Consider the following 20,457-nt stretch of genomic DNA (forward strand, 5'->3'; position numbering starts at 1 on the left):
ATCGCAATTTCCCTGCCACTTTTCCAATTTGCCCACAGCTTAACCTACCATTCTGGGTCAGTTTTGTTGAGCAGATGAGTGTTGCAATCTGAAAGCTGTCCTTGGTGCTATCCTTATTCAAAGTAAAATTGGCCATGTGTTGCTTCAATGCAACTCCATCTCTGTCGTCCACCTCCATCTTGGTGCTGGGAAGCGTCAAATAAAACTTAGCATCTTCCATTTTTTTGTTCTCACCCTGTCCACAAGAAACAAGGGAAAAAGCCAGAGACACCAAAAAAAACAGTTTAAGTATGAACCGTAAACAGTCCAGCATCAACTGTTTCTTCTAAGGCAGGAACGTGTAGGAAAGAAGTTGGAAAGAGATCAAAGAGTCAAGGCCTTCTAAAGTCAATAAATAAATAAAGATAAATAAAGCCATACCTTGTAGACTATTAAATTATGCCTCCCATCTTGCAGCGTGGTACCATCTACATTCATCAGCTTCAGAAAGGCCACCCCAAAAGCCCGTTCCGATTTATCTCTTGCTGCAGAGAAACAAATATCAGTAGAAATCTCCTGCGACTGCTTTTTCCACTGAACTATGCCCCCAGCAATGTCATGGCAGACATTTTCTCCTGTGCAAATGGCATTAGGGCAGTGATGAGGATTATATTAAGGGTAACAAGGGAAGCTACACCACCATATTGCAGTCTGCTACTGTTTAGGCAGTCTCTGCAATAGTTTTGCACTGCTCCTTTCCAAACTCATAGTAAACATTTCTGCCAGTGTTTCTCAACCTTGGCCACTTGAAGATGTGTGGACTTCAACTCCCAGAATGGCTGGGGAATTCTGGGAGTTGAAGTCCACACATCTTCAAGTGGCCAAGGTTGAGAAACACTGATTTATGCATTTGTATTTCTTTAATTTATATCCCTTTTGTACAGGGGCTCAGAGTGGCAGCTATGGCTATTGAACATGCTCCCCTCACTGGATTACTGCTTTTTCTGCTGTAGTTTTTACTTCTGCAAACCTCTAAATACTTCTCTCTTAAGCGGATGGGACTATTTTGGCTGCATGGAGGAAAGGTGCTTGCCGTTTGAAGATCAGAAACAGAAGAGTTGATGCTCTAAGGCTGCATATCTGGCTATTCAGAGCAAGTTTTGATAAAAATAGGGTGCACCACTTTGGAGCCCTTCGCTGATTTGAGGGATTTCAAAGAGAACAGCCAAATGCAATTTCCCCATCAGTACTTGGAAGAATGATAATTTTCTTTTCTTAACCATAATTGAGATGCAACATGATTTGCTGTTTTAGGCTGTGCTGACATCATCTCAGGATTTAGCAAAGCTGCGCACACATACAGGGAGCCAAATGAGGTTGATTATTTTGTTCAATAAAGAGCTTCTTTGCAAATGAATGATTCAGAAAACTACAATTTGGGGTGGAAAGGTAATGAATAATCCATAGCCCACATTCCATTCTTCCCTCTGCCTTCTCCACAAACCCTTCTGTGCTTCAAAATCAAAGAGATATTGTCTCTCTCTCATGCTTACATTCCTGTGATGAGCGGTGACGGAAAGTAAATCTTAAATGGTAGCGGCCAACCTCTTTTATTTCTATGGAGACCTGTATGCGATAAGAAAATAAGTAATAATTGTGTAGAAATTAAGGGCAGTTGCAAGCCCTGCATATAATAAAGTGGGGTCTGTAGAATTCATGTGACTACCTAAAGGAACCAATCTCACTTTTACAGTTTTGTCCTCCCACATTTGTTCAGAAGCATTTCCACATCATTTTAAAAACCCATATGAATTTTCCACCCATTTTCCTTTAACATATATGACTTTGTATACATCTGCCTGATCTATCAGTTTTCCTTAATATACATTTTCTATATCATAAACATAATTGTTACACACTTTTCCTTGAAGTATGAACATTTTTCTATCCAAGATAATTGCCTTGCAGGAATGTTCATACATTGATTGGAAAAACCAGATTGGTTAGATCCTTATTTTTTTTTAAAAAAAATTCTCACCCCACCCCCACCCCCACCCCCACTTTCAGCTATGGATTGCCTGTTAAAAACCCAACCAGATTTGTGGGAGATTATTCACTAGATATTAGCGATTTACAGCAATCTGAAACACTCTGCTTAAATGCAGGATATGATTTCCAATGTTTTAAAAAGGAATAAGATAGCCAAGTTGACCTGACCACAGCCATTTCATTAGTCATAGCCTTTCTAACAGCAGAAATTCAAGACACACTTTTTCTTCCATTACAAAACATATTGGGTATAAACAGATGACTTGAGGAGAATTAATTTCATTGCAGTAGAAAAAGAAACCAAAGTCTCTTTTTTTAATCTTAGCAACATATATAAACCATATTTTAAAACATGGTTTAGGTGGGTACAAATTCACTACAGACTGATTTATTTTAGATCTCTTGGCAATTTTGCTACTTGCTACTTACTAAAATCTTGGTATTTTACTGTATGTAAGTTTGAATCTGGCTTTCAGGTTTCTGGACAAGCATATGCCCAGCACAGATAGATGCTTACCTATTCTTACCACTGTAAAATGTATTTCAAAGAAGTTTTAAAAACAAATATATTGTGACAGGGTCTTCATTTGGCAGTTGGCAAAAAAGAATGTAAGTTCTTGGCGGCTAATGAAAACCTCTCCTACCCAGAGATAATTAAAGAGAGGAAAAATAGAATTCCCGGTTGAATGCATTTTTAAATCATGCTTTTTCTAAAGGCCTAGTTCAAAGTTCCTCCAAAATGTAACCTCATAACATTCAGGCATTCAAGTGGGCAAGGCAGAGAGAGACAGAGATTAGTCATTGGTGACCCAGGGGACTTCGTGATTGAATAGAGACTTCAACTTTCAACCAAAAATGGTGCCATATTATTTGGAAGGGTTTCTAAAATATGCTGATAACTTATCGTTTTGTACAAAGGAAAGGGAATCTCATTTTACAGAGATGTTAAGCCATACCTCCTACTCTTTTCCCAACCAGCCTATTTGAAGAAGAGTTCTTGAAACTCCAAAGTGTGCAGCCATTCTATAAAATTCTGGTTGGTCTAATAAATGTATTTTCTATATGGATTTTGGAGTTTTTATATAACCAATCTCCTTACAATAGCTTCTTATGGGAGTATATTTCATCTTTCCTGGGTCTGATAGCACCTATCTGAAGATGCATAATGCTTTCATTTTGAGATGTACGGACTTCATCTGATGGTAATTCAGGTTCTCAGACTGAAGATACGTGGTAGTCATGTCCAGAGAAAACTGCCCCTTCTTCACAAAAGAGACAGGTCTCCTCCCCTTTACATCAAAAGAGCATCAGAAGAAAACCAGAACTTCCCCAGAGTAATTTGCCTATATATAGGTTTCTCAATGGAAAGTAGAGATACTTTCTAGAATACTTGTGTTGTTAGTTTAATTTAGTTCTTAATAACGCTTTGTTCTTGAGTTTAGCTGCTTCCACTCCAGGCTACTACCTGGATAGGTATCTTTACGTGAGCCATTCTAGTGTACTGAAAATAAAATATGCACACATTCTATTTATGACTTTTCTCTAGGCTGTACAAGTATATTTTCTAAGATACTCCATTCCATTCCTTCTTCAAGGATAATCCATTTCATTCTTCCTCCTCTAATAATCAACCAGAATTCCAATGGATACTGAACAAGCTTGCACGCCATCATCATCATCATCTTTATTCCGGTCATTGACCAATTAAAAATAGATACAATAAAACAGACAACAATATTACCCCTTTCATCAATAACTACTAGCAACCATTTGTGGGCGAAGCTTACACATTATGTGGCAAAACTTTGCAACTTTTAAAGAAATAGATCTGTCTTGATTATTTAACAAATTGATTATTTAACAAATATCAAAAATCAAAAATCAAGCTTGCACACTGTTTCTCTCTCTTTTATATCTTTTGAAAAAGATTTTGTGGTACTTTTCCAAATATTTGGGCTCCCCCAAGCTCTTTTTACATGTAGATGTTTGTTTGGCTACACAAGAAGCCATGTTAGGATCAGTGAGTTTGCTAAGGATATATGGGATATATATCTCAGGTCTGTAACAAAATGAGGATGTATCCTAACGAAGCCAATATTCTCATTAGCCAATCTCACCTTTACAGTTTCATACCAGCAAGGCTGCTTGACTTGATAGTAGACAACTGATTTGTATTCTGAAATACCTTCATAACCAGCACCTGGATGGATAGCTTTCTTTGGAGCACATCAGAAACAAAAAGGAACCAAAGAACAAATGACAGAAAATGAGACTTAATCAGTGATAGGAGAGAAAAACTTTCATTTATAAAACAACTTCCCAAATTCATTTCAAAGAGGGGCAAAACATTCCACAAATTTTAAGAGTCCTTTGAAACGAATGTACTGTATGACTTTATTTGGTTTGTCTCTCACTTACTATTCTGGAAACCCCTTCCTTACCTCTAAAATGTTTCCATCTTCATCATGAACAGACATGGTAACCTCCACATTCTTAGGTGTCTTCTTTTTCCCTTTGTCAAACTCCCCATGCATCAGAGTGACGTAGATATCATTCCGAACTTCACCTGCAATGAAAACAGAGAAGTATAAGAAAAACTATTTTGACCAACTTGGAAATGAGAATGCGGTCTTACTCTTTTCTCAGGGGTCTGTCCACCATTTGCAAGACATCTGCCCTCATTTATTTCTAAAAAAAAAAATAGATGTAGTTTTGTTCTTCTCCCCCCTTGATGCAGAATTACTCACCAGGCAATATAATCTCTGGGAATCCCATTTTGCGGGCCACAGCTGTCGATCTGTCAATGAGATGAGAAAAATCCTTCTGAACCTGCGCTAAATCACCAGGCAGCAGTTTCAGAGAAATCCAGAGGCCTAAAAAGGGGGTGGAGAGCAAGAACAGCATTAGTGCTATTGGAAAAAGTGGCAACCCATGCAGATTTGATAAGGAAAGAGAATTAATTATCTCCAAAGTGAATGGCTGGTTAAAATAGAAATATACAGAAACATCTTCTCTTCTTTTCTTTACAAGAGCTTTTTTCACCACTTGGGGGGAGAAATAAGCATTGGTGCTGCTTTTATAAAGACCAGTGTTGTGTTGAAGTCTTTCCCTGCTCAAGGCAGGCAACATACTTGCAAATATATCAGAGGAGTGTGGCAATTTTCACATGGGAAGATTTGACCTTTTCTTCTCATCAACAAATTCCATCCCGGACTTTGAAAATGCTTCTGATGGGGTCTATAATGATTGTTCTTATGATTTTCAAAGTACAAAATTGAAAGTGGGTATTTAAGCTGCATAATCGATGCACAGGAGAGAGCCAATAGGAGAAACTCAAAGTTGGTAGAGGTTGAACTTTAGAGGGTGGTGGAATACCTAACAAGATAGGCTCCTCCATGTTTTATTTTGACTCCTGGAGATTTAGTGGGACAGTTCTCTCCCTCTTGCTCAAATCAAGCAGGATTGATTTAGGGGTCTCTTTCCCCATGTTCTTCCTTTGAGAGCACTATTTCTTTCACTCTACACTTCCAACCCCTCTTACAATGGCTCACTAGCACAATTTTATTGTAGTTTGTTACCTACATATAATTAGCATGCCAACTAAATTTGTGTGGCTCTCCCCCTTCATCAGGAAAACTGAATCAAATGGATGAGAGGTTTTCTGACCAGTCTTGCAGGAAGGAGCCCACGCCAGTGTTCTTGACCAATGAACCATCCAGGGCCCTGAATGAGTTTTCACCTCAATGGAATGTCCCTCCCTCCCTCCCTCCCTCCTTTCTTCCCAGTGGTTCCAGAAGCCATCTTTCCAGTGTACCTTGCCCTTTATGATTTACTTCCTTGGCCGCAATGACTTTGTTGAAGACAGACGTGAGGGGCTCATTCTCTCCAATCACGTGAGAAGTTATTAAAGGTGCCATGATTAACTGCCGTTGCCTGATATATGTTTCCATGGCAATCCTGAAGAGGAAAGAACAGAGGAGGAGGAGGAGGAGGAGGAGAAAAAGAAGGGGTAGATTTCCAGGTTCCCAACATTATTTGAATAAGAATAAAAAATAGGAAGATACTTCTTGCAGGAGGAAAACCTGAAAGACCAGGTTAGGGACAGATCGTCATGGATAAAATCTATCTATGTGATCACTAAGAGTAAAAAATGACTTGATGGCACATAATCAATCAATCAATCAATCAATCAATCAATCAAATCTTGCAGGGACTGGATGAGCTAGTAGATCTCTGTTGATTTCAAACTGACTGGCAAACATTTCTAATCTCCTTTATTCAGTCATATGAATGGTTGAGGGGGTGGGGGGTGGGTCAGAGCTATAACTACTTGCGGTGCCACCTCCTGTCTCCCCCCGCATTCATCCCCTGCATTACGTTATCCCCCAGGACCCATCCTGTCTCACGCTGGGAAGGTCTGAACATGAGTTGTAGGCATGCTTGTCTGAATGTGAATACAGCTCTTTCCATGATTGGAAACTCTGATCAAGTGTAATTCTAATCAATTAAGGAAGCAATTCTATAGATGGCAGAAGAAGCTCACTGAACTCATTTCTGAATAGATGCCTATAGGACAACATTGACCAGGACTATTCCGTGATGGAAGAAGAAGAATAGCACAGCTTTCATCCACCCCTTTTTCCACCTCTCAAATTAGAGGGAGAGAGAAAAATAATGTTTCCCTTCAAAACCACACTTTTTCAGACATTCTGAATTCCCCCCAACAAAACACAACCACGGAACTTGCACAACTCCCTGCTTTTTAAAAAATACTTCAGTCCAAGCGAGCTCAATCTGCAAGTTCAGTGCTATACAAGCCTCCTCTAAACAATCAGATAGAGAAGTACAGTAAGTGAGCAAAGGTTTTCGAGGTCTAAAAATTCGGATCTTGGATGCTTTTGTTCCATTTATTGGAGGATGGAACATTTTGATTTTGGTCTTTTGGCTAAGACCAAGTATAATGTTTTACACACCTCTACTTGAGGGACACTCCCAACTCTTCTGAAGTTGCTGAACTAAAATTTTTATTATGACAGGGGAGGAAAACATTAGCACTGTATAGCATTTCAGACTTTAAGGCAAAAGATATTTCAGAGCACATGGGGGCCCTCACAGAGCACCTGTCCCAATGCCCTAAAAAGGCTCCCATATCATCTCAAGAAAAACTGTATTTCATTGAAGGAGTTACAGATTGGTGTTATATTTATGTGTGTACTTCAGAACACTTCATAATCTTTGGATCAGAAGTGCTCCACAACCCTTGCAAATATTAAATACATAGGAAGTCATCATATTAACTGCTTTAATTTCATTTAACGTACAGGCTTTGTCTTAGCTTACTCCACGTCTTTGTCCTGGACCTGCCCACTTTCTGGAAAGCACTAGATACATGACCATGAGCCCCCAAAATATGGTGTACTCTTTTTTGGAATGTTAACTACTTACTGCTGAAAGGGAACAAAATGCTGCTTCTCTTCATCATCCACCTTCCCATGAATGATATCTGTAATGTCCATCACTAGGGAGAAAACAGGTTTTTATCGATTACAGACATAGCAATAAACTTTTTCATCATTCTGGAACTTTATGTATTTCAAATCATTAAAAACTCATGCCTTCCAGATGTACTGGAACATCAATTCCCAGATATCTCATCCAATGTTACCAAAAGCCAAGTTGGCTGGGAATTCTGGAGCCCTAACATGTGTCCAGGACAACAAAGGCTAGTTTGAACCAAGACTTTAAACCAGACTCAGGAAACATGGGTTGGTTTACCTTTTATCAACCATGCAGTCAAATATAACTTGCTGGTTTAGGAGACTGTACACTGCTTTGAAAACCATTCAGACAAAGCGTGGCGCATGCAGCTGTTTAAAGCATTGGTGTCTTTCTCCAGGATTGCATGATTGGCAGGTGCGCGATAGCAGAAAAGAGCACAGCTGCTATGTTCACATCCCCACGTGCTCTAAATCTGAAGCACGCACTGTCCACAGGTGGTTGGTTCCTTCCTTCTGCCCTCCCCTTTTCATTTAAATAATTTATATGGCCACCAACCCACAGCAGTAACTTTGCACAGTGAACAGAAAATCAAAACCAAACGACAACCTCTAAAAAAGCTGATCTGGGGTTTGTCTGGGCCAGTTAAGAAAGGTGGTAGCATTCGGACAGTCTATAAACTCCCGCCGAAGGTCTCCTCTTAGCATGAACAACTTAGAATGAAGTATTACGGAATAGCGGCTTAACATCTTTTAATTTATTACAGGTACACCATCAAATTTATATTCGTAATGAAGTAGGTTCCTGCCTACACTATATCCCCTTTTGGGCCCAGAAAATACTTTTAGAGAATGTGGGAAAAGACAGCTATTGGAACAGGAGGACAGCAAATAGTATCTGCAAATGTTTCACGCTTGCCTACTTGTCCTAGCCACATCTTTTTTCCCCCCCAGCCATATCCTCATGACCTCTTAATCTCATCCACAGTTCATGAGGGAGACAGCTTTCACTTCTCCTTATCCATACCAGGGTCAAAGTAGTATTTGTCCCCAGTTCCAACATCATCCAAGAGCCACCTCAAGGTGCCCCAAATCTGCCTTTGTCATCCATTTCTTGGATGCCTGCAGCGATGGGGAACAGGTGAAAAAAGACAGGGACAGCCAGTTTCATGCCAGCATAGCTTCCTAATGGATCAAGGATGATGGAAAGCACTTCCACTCTGCAGTAGAGAAAGGCCCATAATCTTGCTTTTATCTTCTTGTTGCACTGGAACTCAGCATGCCAACAGCCAGGTGAGGATCTGAACCCAGGACTTCAACTGCTATTTTCTAATACAAATTCCTTGAAAAGAAGAGCTTGGCACCAACAACGAGCATCTGTACCTGCTACTCCAAAGGGTCTCCTGAGGCCACAAGTATGCTTCTTGCCCTCTTTCAGCTCCATGTGGCCAACTCGCACAATTTGACACACTAGGCTGACACGAGGCCGGATCAGGTCAGAACTGCTGAGATCCTAGGGGGCAACAGAAACCATCATTGAAGTAAAAGGCACCTGAAGCGTATTACATTGGCCTGTGAACACATGGAAAGAATATCACTATATAGTCCAGAACCCTGTGAAGATATGTAGCCTGCCTCTCTTTCTCTTTCTCTTTCTCTTTCTCTCTCTCTTTCTCTCTCTCTCTCTCTCTCTCTCTCTCTCTCTCTCTCTCCATCCATCCATCCATCCATCCATCCATCCATCCATCCATCTATCTATCTATCTATCTATAGCCTTTGAGTCAATGTTGACTCCTGGACAAGTCCCTGCAGTTTTCTTGGCAAGATTTCAGAAGTGGTTCGCCATTGCCTCCTTCCTAGGGCTGAGAGAGAGGGACTGTCCCAAGGTCATCCAGCTGCCTTCTATTAGGAGTGTTCAAATTACCAAAATTCATGCACTGAGTATTTTTGTGCCAAGGGGGAATGAATCAGCAAGCAATTTTATTTGCTGGATTAGGTAAATTCACTCATCTCGCTTGCTGCAGAGGAAATGCATCTACCTCTTGGACTTTCTGCCAAAGTGAAATTGTAAGCATGGATGAGTATCATCCCAGCAATTGCAAAGCAATACCAACTCCCTCCTAGCTCCATCCTAGCTTCTTCCAGGAAAGAAATTTGGGTGAGTTGGGGGACAGTGGTCTTTGTTGCTAAGATGCCCAAAATAGAGCAGCCAAATTGGTAATCTTTTTTTTCCCCTAAGGAAGGCTGAGAGGGCATTATTGGGTAGATCTAAGCAATGCTCAATGCCCACAACTGTTGGTGTGGTTAATAACATGAACTCTAGAATGCAGAGCCTTGCCTGATGATTATGTTCCTATACATACTAGCCTTTAAAATGACTAAATTCTCCAATCAATAGAGGTTACCTTACCTCAAGCATTATCTGCTATAACCGAGAGCAGATCTTCAAGGTTTTAGGCAAGATTTGTTCCCCCAAAATTGAAAGACTGGGGCAAAACAGACCAAAAAGCCCGGCACATACGCCAGGGGTCCCCAAACTCTTCAGCTTATCAACCCCTTCATGAATTTTCAGATTGTTCATCAACCCCCAAACATTTATTACATGAAAATAATTTAAGAAATACCACTCTAACGAATAGCACTACAAATAACAGCGAGAACAACTGGTGATGCTAGGATTGAGGAAAAGCAATTGGAAAAGATTACAAAATATTGGGACTTGCAGATTGAAGTTGAACGCTTATGGAAAAAGAAATGCCAATTGTGATTGGAGCCCTTGGAGCAATGCCTAAAGAACTCCCTCAATATTTGGAAACTTTGAATATTGATCTGAATACCCTACTTTTACAAAAAAAAAAAAAAGTCACCCTATTTGGAACTGCCTATGTTCTCAGACACTGCCTTAGTAACTCTTAGGTCCTTGGCTAGGACTTGAATGATTAAATCTTTACCAGTCTTAGACTGTGAATCTAATTGCAGATTACTCATAACAACAACAACAATGGATAGTCCCATTGACTCTTGGGAGTCGATATTGACCACTTTGGAGAATGCTGACATACACAGTAGGGAACCAACTAAAATCAGAGCTCAAAGACTGGGTGGCTCACTGGTTGGAAAAGGCTCTTCCCCAAGGTGTGGCTGAAAACCAGCCAGGTATAGGTACGGTGTCAAAATGACTCTTTTAAAAAGCTAGTTGGCTTTGTTGTAGAGATGGATCCAAGATATCTTTCCAAACCATTGTGCTTGCTAGACATAATCTATTTTAAACAGTTGATCCTTCCCATTCACAGCATGGCTCGTTGCCCAATGACCCCATCAAAACAAAGGTATCGAAGGAACACAGTTATAAGAATGAACTTATCTGCCAGTAGGTAGAACCCACAAGGCAAAGAGAGGAGACCTTACTGTAAAGACAGCTTGAAGGTTGTTAAGCTTTTCAATTTCCTTTGGCATTCCATTACTTCCCCAACGAACCAGGTAGTTTTCACTAAAAAATAAAAATAATAGACAGTAGTTATGATGTTCAGGACTTTGAAAATCACTTTGCCCAGCATTAAAACAATGACAAGGCAATTTTATGCCCAAGTTGTGTGTCCAAGGGAACTAGATCTTCAGGTGCTTTGGCATTTACAGAAACAAAACAAGGAAGTCTTTCTGGTTATAGATTACAACATACTGTGAGCCAGTGTCCAAAAGAAATAAAAAGAGAACAAGGGCATGAAGAATTCCCCTAAATGGAGAGTGCAGTGTTTGAGCCCTTTTTTTTTTTTTTTTTGGTTGCTTAGGAAAAAGATCAGCAAAGGAGAACTCGATAGAAGAGATATAAAGCACTCATTTGTTGTTTGCAACAAAATGTATTTTCCCATCTTATCCAGTTACAGTGGATAAGTCTCAGGTTTCTGGGGTTTTGAATGAAAAAAGACAGTGGTTTGCTTCCAGCTTAAAAGTCAGCTTTACCTGTTCACAACAGGCCTTCATGAGATACTGTTACGTGTTAAAGTTAAGTCTTGAAAAAATCTCAGTGATTACAACCAACATACTGCTGATAGTAAGAAATGTTTTAGAGAAAGCATTCTACTAGCCACATACCTAATAAACTTGGATTGGTCGGGATCATAAAGGCTCATAAGCAGCTCTGCATCCTCACCAATATTGCAGACAAAATTCTTGAAATTGATGTACAGGCTATAAGTGTGGGTGGTATTAAAGATAGACTGTCCCCGTAGGTCTACATTCTGTTGACGAGACTGGTTGGGAATGAAAGATTAAAGGACAAGTTAAAATGTAGGAAGAGCTAAATTATCCTGGAAATGAAACTCTCTATTTTCCCAGCCAATATCTAAGCAAGACTGTTTTACTTGGAAGAGTTTCCTCAAAACTGAAAATGTGGTGTGTTCACCCCCTATGGCAGTATGTATGCAGAATTACAGCTGTAATTAAATGAATTTTTTGATCAACTAAAAGAAGCATCCAATTATCTGGAAACCCACTCATAAATACAGTAGTCAATACGTATAATGATAAAAGCTGTAGCTAGCAATCATCATCTTGTAAAGACACTCTCTCTTTTCTCAGTTCTAAGATGATGCCAGTCACCAAATATATCACCCATAAGGTACACACACATCTTCCCCTTCCAAAATATTGTTCGGTCTACCTGTAAATTTAAATCAAGAGGTTAATCAAACAAAAACCACAGAAACTATGAAGTTTTTTCCTCATCACATGGCCGCCATACTAAACTTTCTTCCATGGGTTATTAGGAATGTTGAAACAGCATGGTTACTTTATTAACATGCATTAAACGCAGCTCTATCTTGTTCATGCTTGCAACACATTCATGAAACAAATTATCAGAATTTCCCTCTTGCGGTTTGGTGAATTAAATCTGATGGGCTTCAAATCCAGCCTAAGGACCATGTAAAAGGCTGAGCTAACTCAGGCAATCAGTGTTCAACAGGACTCAGGAAGATGGTTATACAACGGGGGAAATCTGAGCAAGTTAATCGATGAATGCATGTTTACCACATAGTTCTCCACTACACAAGAGCCTCAGCCTTTAACTCTGCTCCAGATAAAGCAATGGATCTCTTTCTCTGTTTGTTCACCTAAGGAACTCCTTCAAGGGCTGCCATGGATGAAATGTTCAGATAGGGTCAGAAAGTGATTTCAGTTCTTCTCCCCTTAAGAAGAAAGTACTTGTATAATTTCCAGGTGAATCCTAGGCAAGCAGAGCTCACCATCTCTAAAAAGCACAGCAACTACCGAATGTACTGATACTGAAACGTTGGGAAGGAAGTGCAAGTTCTATTTGTTGATTCATAGCCTCACCATATATTTATATCCTTTGAGGCCAGCATGAATCTTTTTCAGGTTCCATTATTGGGTCAAGTTATTTATGGCCAGCTTCCTGACAGGGAAACAAAAATGCTAAAAGCCATACCTTTTCTTCTTGGATCCTGTCATCAATTCTTTTGGACGCTGTCTCATGGGCTTTAAAGAGTGAAATCATGCTGGTGACATCTGGATCCAGTATGTTCCCATTATCATCTCGTACCACCAGGTCCAGTCCCAAAATCCTTGCAACAATCAAAGAAAACAAGGAAAGTAGTCAACAGCAAGGAGAGGGGCCTAAAAACCCACACCTAGGACAGATAACATTGCCCTCTGCAATTTGAAGACACTCGTCCTTCAACTAAACTACATTAAATTTAAATAAGAACCTGAATCCTAGAGCAGATTATATCTATTTCCTGCAAGTGTTTTTAAAAGTCGACTTCTAGCTGCATATCACTGAAAGCTACAGTAACTAAAAACTTCATATAAGGCAAAGCAACACTGCACGAATTCAAGGAAAATGTAAATGAATTTTGCATAGCTAAGGGAAGTGTGTATATACTTTGTTAGTCTGCAACAAAAGCTGGAACAGGAAGCAGGGAAGGTGCCAACTCCAGAGATCCCACTTTAAGGGTCAGTTGTATCCAGGAGTTTTCAAATCCTTCCTCTATGCAGCTCTGTGATCTTTGAAGGAAGCTTCAAACAAGAACTGAAAAGTTCTACAAATGCTGCTCCCGAAGCAACATTCTGGCTACAAATAAATTAGTATCTAAGGTGTTATTTACATTTTTTAAAAATTTAAACAATTTATATAACTGTCTGCCTCATTTGCAGTGACTCTAGGCAGTGAACAGAGGGTTAAAACCAAACCAAAACACAAGATAAACTAAATATCCATAACTATCTGGTTGGCATGGGCACAGGCACTAAAATGTGTGCTATCTGGATGGTGGCAAAGCTTAGCTGGATAGCGCTCATGCTGGATTCAAAGCATCCTTGCTTTCTTGTGATCCAAATGTTGGGCATCTCTAGACACAACCTGTGGGAGAACTAGATCTGTCAAGGAGGGAGGCAAACAGCCTAAAACCAGAAAGATCCATTAACAAGGCTCAGAGGGCCACTGCTGAAGTTCTTAACCCATTGCAACATTCAAGCAGAGGAAGAGGTGCAAAATTTGTAATTTGCTTCTATTTTAAACAGGACTTACACTCTACACTTTGTAGTTGCTGAATTTATTCTTGAAAAGCCTTCCTTGTTCTTACAATAAACCTACTTACCAAAAGAGCTACCTATATCCTGGGATCCCTGCCTGCAGGGCTTCCAGTCTAGACCAGAAGCCTGACAATCTTGCAGTTCTGTTGGCAACAACATGGAAGTAGTTTGCCATTGCATTTTTCTGGGATGTTCTGCAACCTCCCAGTACAGTCTGGAGCTTTGAAATTTCCTGGTCATCTCCCATCCAAGTATTATCAAGTCTGATTCTGCTTAGCTTCCAAGTCCAGGCAGACATGCCACTACTTGCTTTAAAAACAGTAAAACAACTAGGGTGGTGCTGAATGCTCCCACCATCTTTATCTTAAACCCATAATTTCTGTCCCTAAATACTGTTCACTCCAGGAAACTCACCCCAATACTGGAGTTCATTAAAATTGGGGTTCATCAAAGAGACAAAGAAATCTATCTATCTATCTATTATCTATCTATCTATCTATCTATCTATCTATCTATCTATCTATCTATGAATGAATGAATGAATGAATGAATGAATGAATGAATGAATGAATGAATGAATGAATGGGGCAGGTGTGCAGACTAGGGGAATTGAGTTGTGGCTGCAAGCTCAGCCCTTCTCATTCTAGCTATGAATTGTAAAAGTCCAAAAAGTGCCAGGCTACTGCAGGATGTTTGCTGTGCAGAAGAGAAAATAGGTGTCTGGGAGTTTTGGAGGTATCCCCATCCTACTGAGCTCTTGAGAATTAAGATCTCCAGCACCTGTTTCTCAAGCACTAGCCTTGGCATATGGACAAAGCTGTGCTTATTCACTCAATGTGCCACTTGTCCCATAATCTAGTGTGAAATCAGGCTCGGCATATCAGCTATAAAGAACGCCTTTAGAAAAGGGCAGGAGAACAAAGAAAAGAAGGATCCAAAACAAAATGGAACTTCAGATAAAATAAAGTGGTGTGCACACAAAATAGGGACTCATAACTTGATACCAATCGGTATGTCTTTATTTAAAATTGTTTCTGTGACTTTAGATAGTTGAGGATCCTGCATGCAAACACATGCTGTGTGCAAGATGGGGGAGGAGAGGGTGAAAAATCTCTACAGTGAACCAGGACTGAAAACATACAGCTTCAGATATCCAGCAGACTGCTGGTATCCACAGCTGTCAAGAGCAGAGAGGGACCATAGTTGGTGGTAGAGCGCATACTTTGCAGCTAAAGGGCCTTTATTGATTCTCAGCATCAATGAGATGGATAATGGGAGCTGACAGTATAAACATCAAATTAAATAAGCAAACAAGAACAAGAACAATTAAGAAAACCAAATGAAGTTGAACAAGCCAACAAAATTTACTGAAGTAGGAGGTTGCTCAATATATCTTAATAAAATGCTTTAAGCCAAAGTCCACCCATTTCTTTTTAATAAGCCCTTCCTGCATGAACTCAAATTTAGAGCTGGGCTCATGAGATCAAGGAGGCTCTGAGCAAAACAAGCTGATCCAATGAGAGCTAGACAGACAGACAGACCAGTAGCATTTTCTTTTCAAGTTTGCACCTCTAGTTCTCCAATCGGAGGATGTGGTTGAGGTCTGAGAAGGACCGCCACTGTTACCTGTTGCCGTAATCGATTTTGGCTGTGACTTTTTTCTTGAGCTCAGCCAACTCATCCTTGGGGAGAGTGCCTGACAGGATCTGGGATCGCCATTCAATCAGACTATATGTCATCTGCTGTACATGGCGAAAGAGGGAGTTTTTGTTCTCCTAGAGCAGATAAACAGAAAATGAAACAAAAACCATAACAAAGTCATTATATACTAACTAATAGGAAACTCATAGCCTGCCACTTACTCATTTCCCCAAAGGTTAGACTGATTCCAAATGAATCACCTATATATTAGATCACTGAATAGGTTGCATTTGCTTATATTTCTCGGCCCTCCCATTTTATCTACACAATAATCTTGTAATTAGTCCAGGCTGCAATCATAGTAATTAGTCCCAAGACAATTGCTGGCCCCCATGGCAGAGTACTGTAGAGATTTGAACCTGGGTATAAATGACTTGATCTATCTATCTAGTTCACAGGCTGATAAACGTTCAGGAAACGGTTTGGTAAATTGCCAGCTGTAAAGTCATCCATTCTTGTAAAGAAGTCTGCCTCCATGCCACCTCACAGGAAAGACACTGAGTAAGTGTACACCCAAGGATATTTTAGGCATAATTTAGTTCTCTCTGAGTAATAATTCAGCAGCTGAAATTCTTGTAATCACATTCTTCCCAGTTCAACGAACGGGTTAATTAAGGCTCTGTAAAAATCTTGCTTGTCAAAGTTCCTGTGCTTTCAGTTTGAGACTGAGATCAAAGGCTAGCACTAGGATTCAGTGGACAACCTTGGATGGGTAAATTCAATCCTCCAGACTTTGCTGAAACCCAATTTCCTGCAGCCCCGGCACACATGGCCAATAGAGAGAGATTCTGGGAAGTATACTGTAGTTTGTTAAGCAAGATCTGGAGGGCTGTGATTGTGCAGTTCAGCTGTTCTGCCCATTTGACTTTTAGTTCCAGCACATGTGTAAGTTTCCCTCTCCAAAGGAAGAACCTCTGAGTAGGAAATAGGGAATCATTGCAGAGAGTAAGGAAGATGGCCTTGAAGGAAATATACAGGAACCTAAGCAAAAGGGGCTGAAATTTTTTTAAAGTTCAGAATGAGATAGCATTTGGAAGTGGCTAAGATAGACACCTTCCCGATTCACTGGAATAGGAGGAGGAGGAGGAGGAGGAACAGCACAATCAGACTTGTGGGATTTTGTTACTATAGCCAACTGCCATAAAGGTAGTTTTAGCTTTCCTATGGAGTTGATTTCTCGCTCTGGTCTACCTAGTGGGGCTGACAATCACAGATTCTGGAAAGAGATGCCATATTGATGGCGTGTTATGGGTTCTGTCAGCTAAGGAGCTACATTTGATGGGCCCTAGGCGGCAGGCCCTTTCTGCTGTGGCACTGCGTTATGGAATATCCTCCCTCCTGAAATGAGGCTGGCCTCATCACTTTTGACTTTCTGAAGGTCCCTCAAGACTTGGTTGTGCCATCAGGCCTGGGGACCCCAGTGGACTGGTGAATTACTGAGGTTGCTCCATTATTATTAACATCCCTTTGCCCAATATTTCCTCTTTTTAGCTTTTTTATAGTTAATAATAATAGTAATAATAGACATTTAGTAACTTACTGTTTTTAGCTTTGTTGTACACCGCCCAGATTCACTTGTTTTGTGAGATGGGCGGCTATACAAATTTGACAAATAAATAAATAAAATGGAGAACTGAAGCCATTGGAGAGCAACACCCATTATTCCTTACTAGGTATGATGAAAGCCAGTATGATGCAGTGGTTAAGATGTTGGACTTAAGAGTAAGGACAAGTCCACCCTCAACCATGGAAGTACTGTATACTTGGTGACCTTCAGCCATCATTCTCTCAGACCAATTTACCTTGCAAGGTTGTAAGAAAAAAATGGACACAGTACTACACATGCCAACTTGAGTTTCTGAAGGAAAGGCAGGATATAAATTGAATAAAAATGAATAGGTAGATGAGAATCCAAGTGTAACCATGTCCAATGGGTTTCCTTCTGCTTTCCAGAATTGTTCCTATGATTACAAACGCCAATGAAGCTTACCCATCTGAACCTGTAATTTGTTTTGGGACAGAGTTCATGGCTATAGAAGATGGGAAAAATCTTTTCTCCCCTCTCCCTGCAGTCCCGCTGCTTTTTAAGTTCTCTATCCATTTAGTTTTAAATGTGCAAAACCAAATTACATCACATTTAGAAATAATTGTATTCAGTAGCACTACTGATGTTTCCAATGCATGCATTATGCAATAACAGTAAATTCACACAATCATCCTATATGACATTTTCATATCCTCTTTGAAAAACTTGCTGTATGTTCTTCTCTAAATATTCCAAAATGAATATCTCCTCTTCACGAGCAGGGGCACAATAAAAAGAAGAGAATTGGGACTTACCACATACAGCCTATGCCAGATCACCACCCATTCCCGCAAAGTGGAGGTGAGTTCCTGGACCAAGGGAAGTTCACTAGGGATTACTGTCTCATGTTGTCTACGGAAAAGTGGTTGAAATAATTGTTGGTCATTTAAGGTCTGCCCAGCAAGCTATTATTTATGACTTACCATATTTACATATATACCCATTGCATTTGTATATCTTGTTCATTAATATTCTTTAATCATTGCTAAAAAAGAAAAAAAAAAGGCCCCAAAGTTTAACTTGGCTCATTCTAGGCGTGGTCTGGGGCTGCCAAAAGAAGGTCTTCTTCAACCTCACCTCTCTACCTCCCCAGGCACTACTTCTCACCAGTTCTCAACTGTTCTGCATAAATAAAACTTGAGAATACTCTAACAAATCAAGAAGACATCTCTTTGCAGAATCTTTACACTTGATTCACAGAACACAACCTATAACACCTTTGCAATTCAAAAAACAGAATTGTGGCCAAAAAAAAAAAAAAAAATCTGGGCTACCTACCCGCCATCTTGCACTGTTGCCTCCTTGAGATGGATGTAGGTTGATGGGAAGATACCCTAATCAAAAGACAAAATCATCAATTACCTTTTCAAATGGTTAGAGAATTATGAAATCATCAGGAGGCTGAGGTTCAAATTTCTATCACTGGAGGAACTCTAGCCCAAACAGCAAAATGGATAGCAAAATCACTATTACGTCTTATAATAAGTGGCAGATGATTGATTTTAAGATGATCTTGATGATCCATTTCTTCCTCTACTACAATAAGGGAGAAGAGTGACTGATAAGTTCTTGTCTACTATAATATTGGTTATGTGAAGTTCTCTGAATTATTAGAGGCAAAGTGGTCCACTTCCTTATTTACATGTTCCTTCCACACCTTTGCTTTTTTTCTCTCTTGCTGCCCCTAACACTAGACCTCCCTCTTGGAATACCTACAGGACGCTACCTCCTCTACATTTAGGGATCCAAAGCATGAAAAGTACAAGAGACATTGAACTTGCCCTCTACTGATGTCCTAATCATCCTGAATGTTTTTAGTAGGAAAGATAGCATGTAGCATCACTGAGCTACCCAAAACCACAACAAATAATATTCTGGGATGATGAGTTTTCTATTCTTTGTATTCTGGCAGAGAAAGGGCAGTATTTCCACTAAGTACTCCTCTCACTGCAATCTTAATTGATTACTACTGGTAGCTTTTAGAAGTCATAAACTTTAATGCTCAAGGAAGCTGGGCCTGCAATTTTAATCCAGGAAAGAAAGATCTCTCTAATGTCATTAGTAATGATCGTGCTAATAAATATGGTAATTTGAAAAAGAGGAAGAGGAGAAGAGAAGAAATCGTTTCCCCTAAAAGCATTAGAGAATTCCAGTTCTCACTGCTGGTCTTAATCGTATGCAGACGATAAAACTGTCCCAGAGGAGGCAGTTACTTTCACAAGCAGCAAAACTCTAATAAAAACCTAAGCTATGCAGCTTCCCCATCCTTTCCTTTAATTAACTCTGCCTCCAACTTTTCACTGGCTTTCTAGGCATTGTAATCACAGAGACAGCCCCCTTCCTTGTTGATCACATAAACTATCCAAATCAACAATCTTCTACTGAATTGATTTTTTTTAATGCTTCTTCATGCTTTGATTTGATGTCCAAATATAGATTGAATTTTTAAGTTCCAAAGCCAATGTCACCACCAAGCAAGCAACCTCTGCATTTGCACCAAAACAGCATTGGTATAGGCTTTGTTCTGGATAAATCAAGAGATATGAACTGAAGTTACCGTCCTTCCCAAAAGCAAGCCACCAACATTCAGAGGCGAAACAAGACAATTTTTCAAGTTTGGGGCAGAAATAACAGACAAAGCAGATCATTACATCCTTACATAACTCATATGTCAGTGCTGGAAAATCTGCATCCCCCAAAATCAAATATTTCAGACCCACCCCTCCATAATGCCTCTAAGCCTCTTTTTTGACCACCAGCAGGAAAAGATTGCCTGGACTGCTTTAAAGGAGGTTTTCACTGCTTCTAGTGATCCTATATTCTGATATCCTAGCTGAGTATCCTTTCTGTGGGTGGAAGAATTGTTTACTGACCATTAGCAGCTCAAAAACTGATAGTGTTTCACCCATAGCTCTTCAGAAAGAAAGTTTTCCAGGAAGACAATGAGCTGTGAATTAAAGATCTGAGGAAAACATTAAGAATGAGATCACCAGCCACTTGCAAATTTTACTTTGCCATGGCCAATGATTTCCACAGATCAAGAGACCCAGTGACACTTTGATACATTCACACAGAGCATCAATACAGAAACTGCTC

General features: G+C 39.9%; 1 protein-coding gene across 1 annotated transcript in view; it reads right to left on the bottom strand.

Annotated features, from left to right (window-relative positions):
- DOCK5 (dedicator of cytokinesis 5) overlaps positions 1–20,457 on the bottom strand; it is a 113,624-nt gene that overhangs the window by 62,593 nt on the left and 30,574 nt on the right. Inside the window, exons 4-18 of the mRNA XM_088151871.1 lie at positions 18,640–18,695; positions 18,117–18,213; positions 15,702–15,850; positions 12,970–13,105; positions 11,616–11,773; positions 10,932–11,013; positions 8,907–9,036; positions 7,474–7,546; positions 5,843–5,985; positions 4,776–4,901; positions 4,470–4,594; positions 4,146–4,244; positions 1,533–1,605; positions 421–524; positions 49–235 (exon numbers count right to left, since the gene is read on the bottom strand). Coding sequence (XP_088007997.1) covers positions 49–235; positions 421–524; positions 1,533–1,605; positions 4,146–4,244; positions 4,470–4,594; positions 4,776–4,901; positions 5,843–5,985; positions 7,474–7,546; positions 8,907–9,036; positions 10,932–11,013; positions 11,616–11,773; positions 12,970–13,105; positions 15,702–15,850; positions 18,117–18,213; positions 18,640–18,695 — 1,738 coding nt within the window. The remainder of the gene's footprint in view (positions 1–48; positions 236–420; positions 525–1,532; positions 1,606–4,145; positions 4,245–4,469; positions 4,595–4,775; positions 4,902–5,842; positions 5,986–7,473; positions 7,547–8,906; positions 9,037–10,931; positions 11,014–11,615; positions 11,774–12,969; positions 13,106–15,701; positions 15,851–18,116; positions 18,214–18,639; positions 18,696–20,457) is intronic.

The sequence above is a fragment of the Python bivittatus genome, unplaced genomic scaffold, assembly GCF_059951505.1.
Source record: "Python bivittatus isolate LINGU-HERP-01145 unplaced genomic scaffold, Pbiv_v1 ctg000680_np1212, whole genome shotgun sequence".
In the NCBI taxonomy this organism is placed as follows: Eukaryota; Metazoa; Chordata; class Lepidosauria; order Squamata; family Pythonidae; genus Python; species Python bivittatus.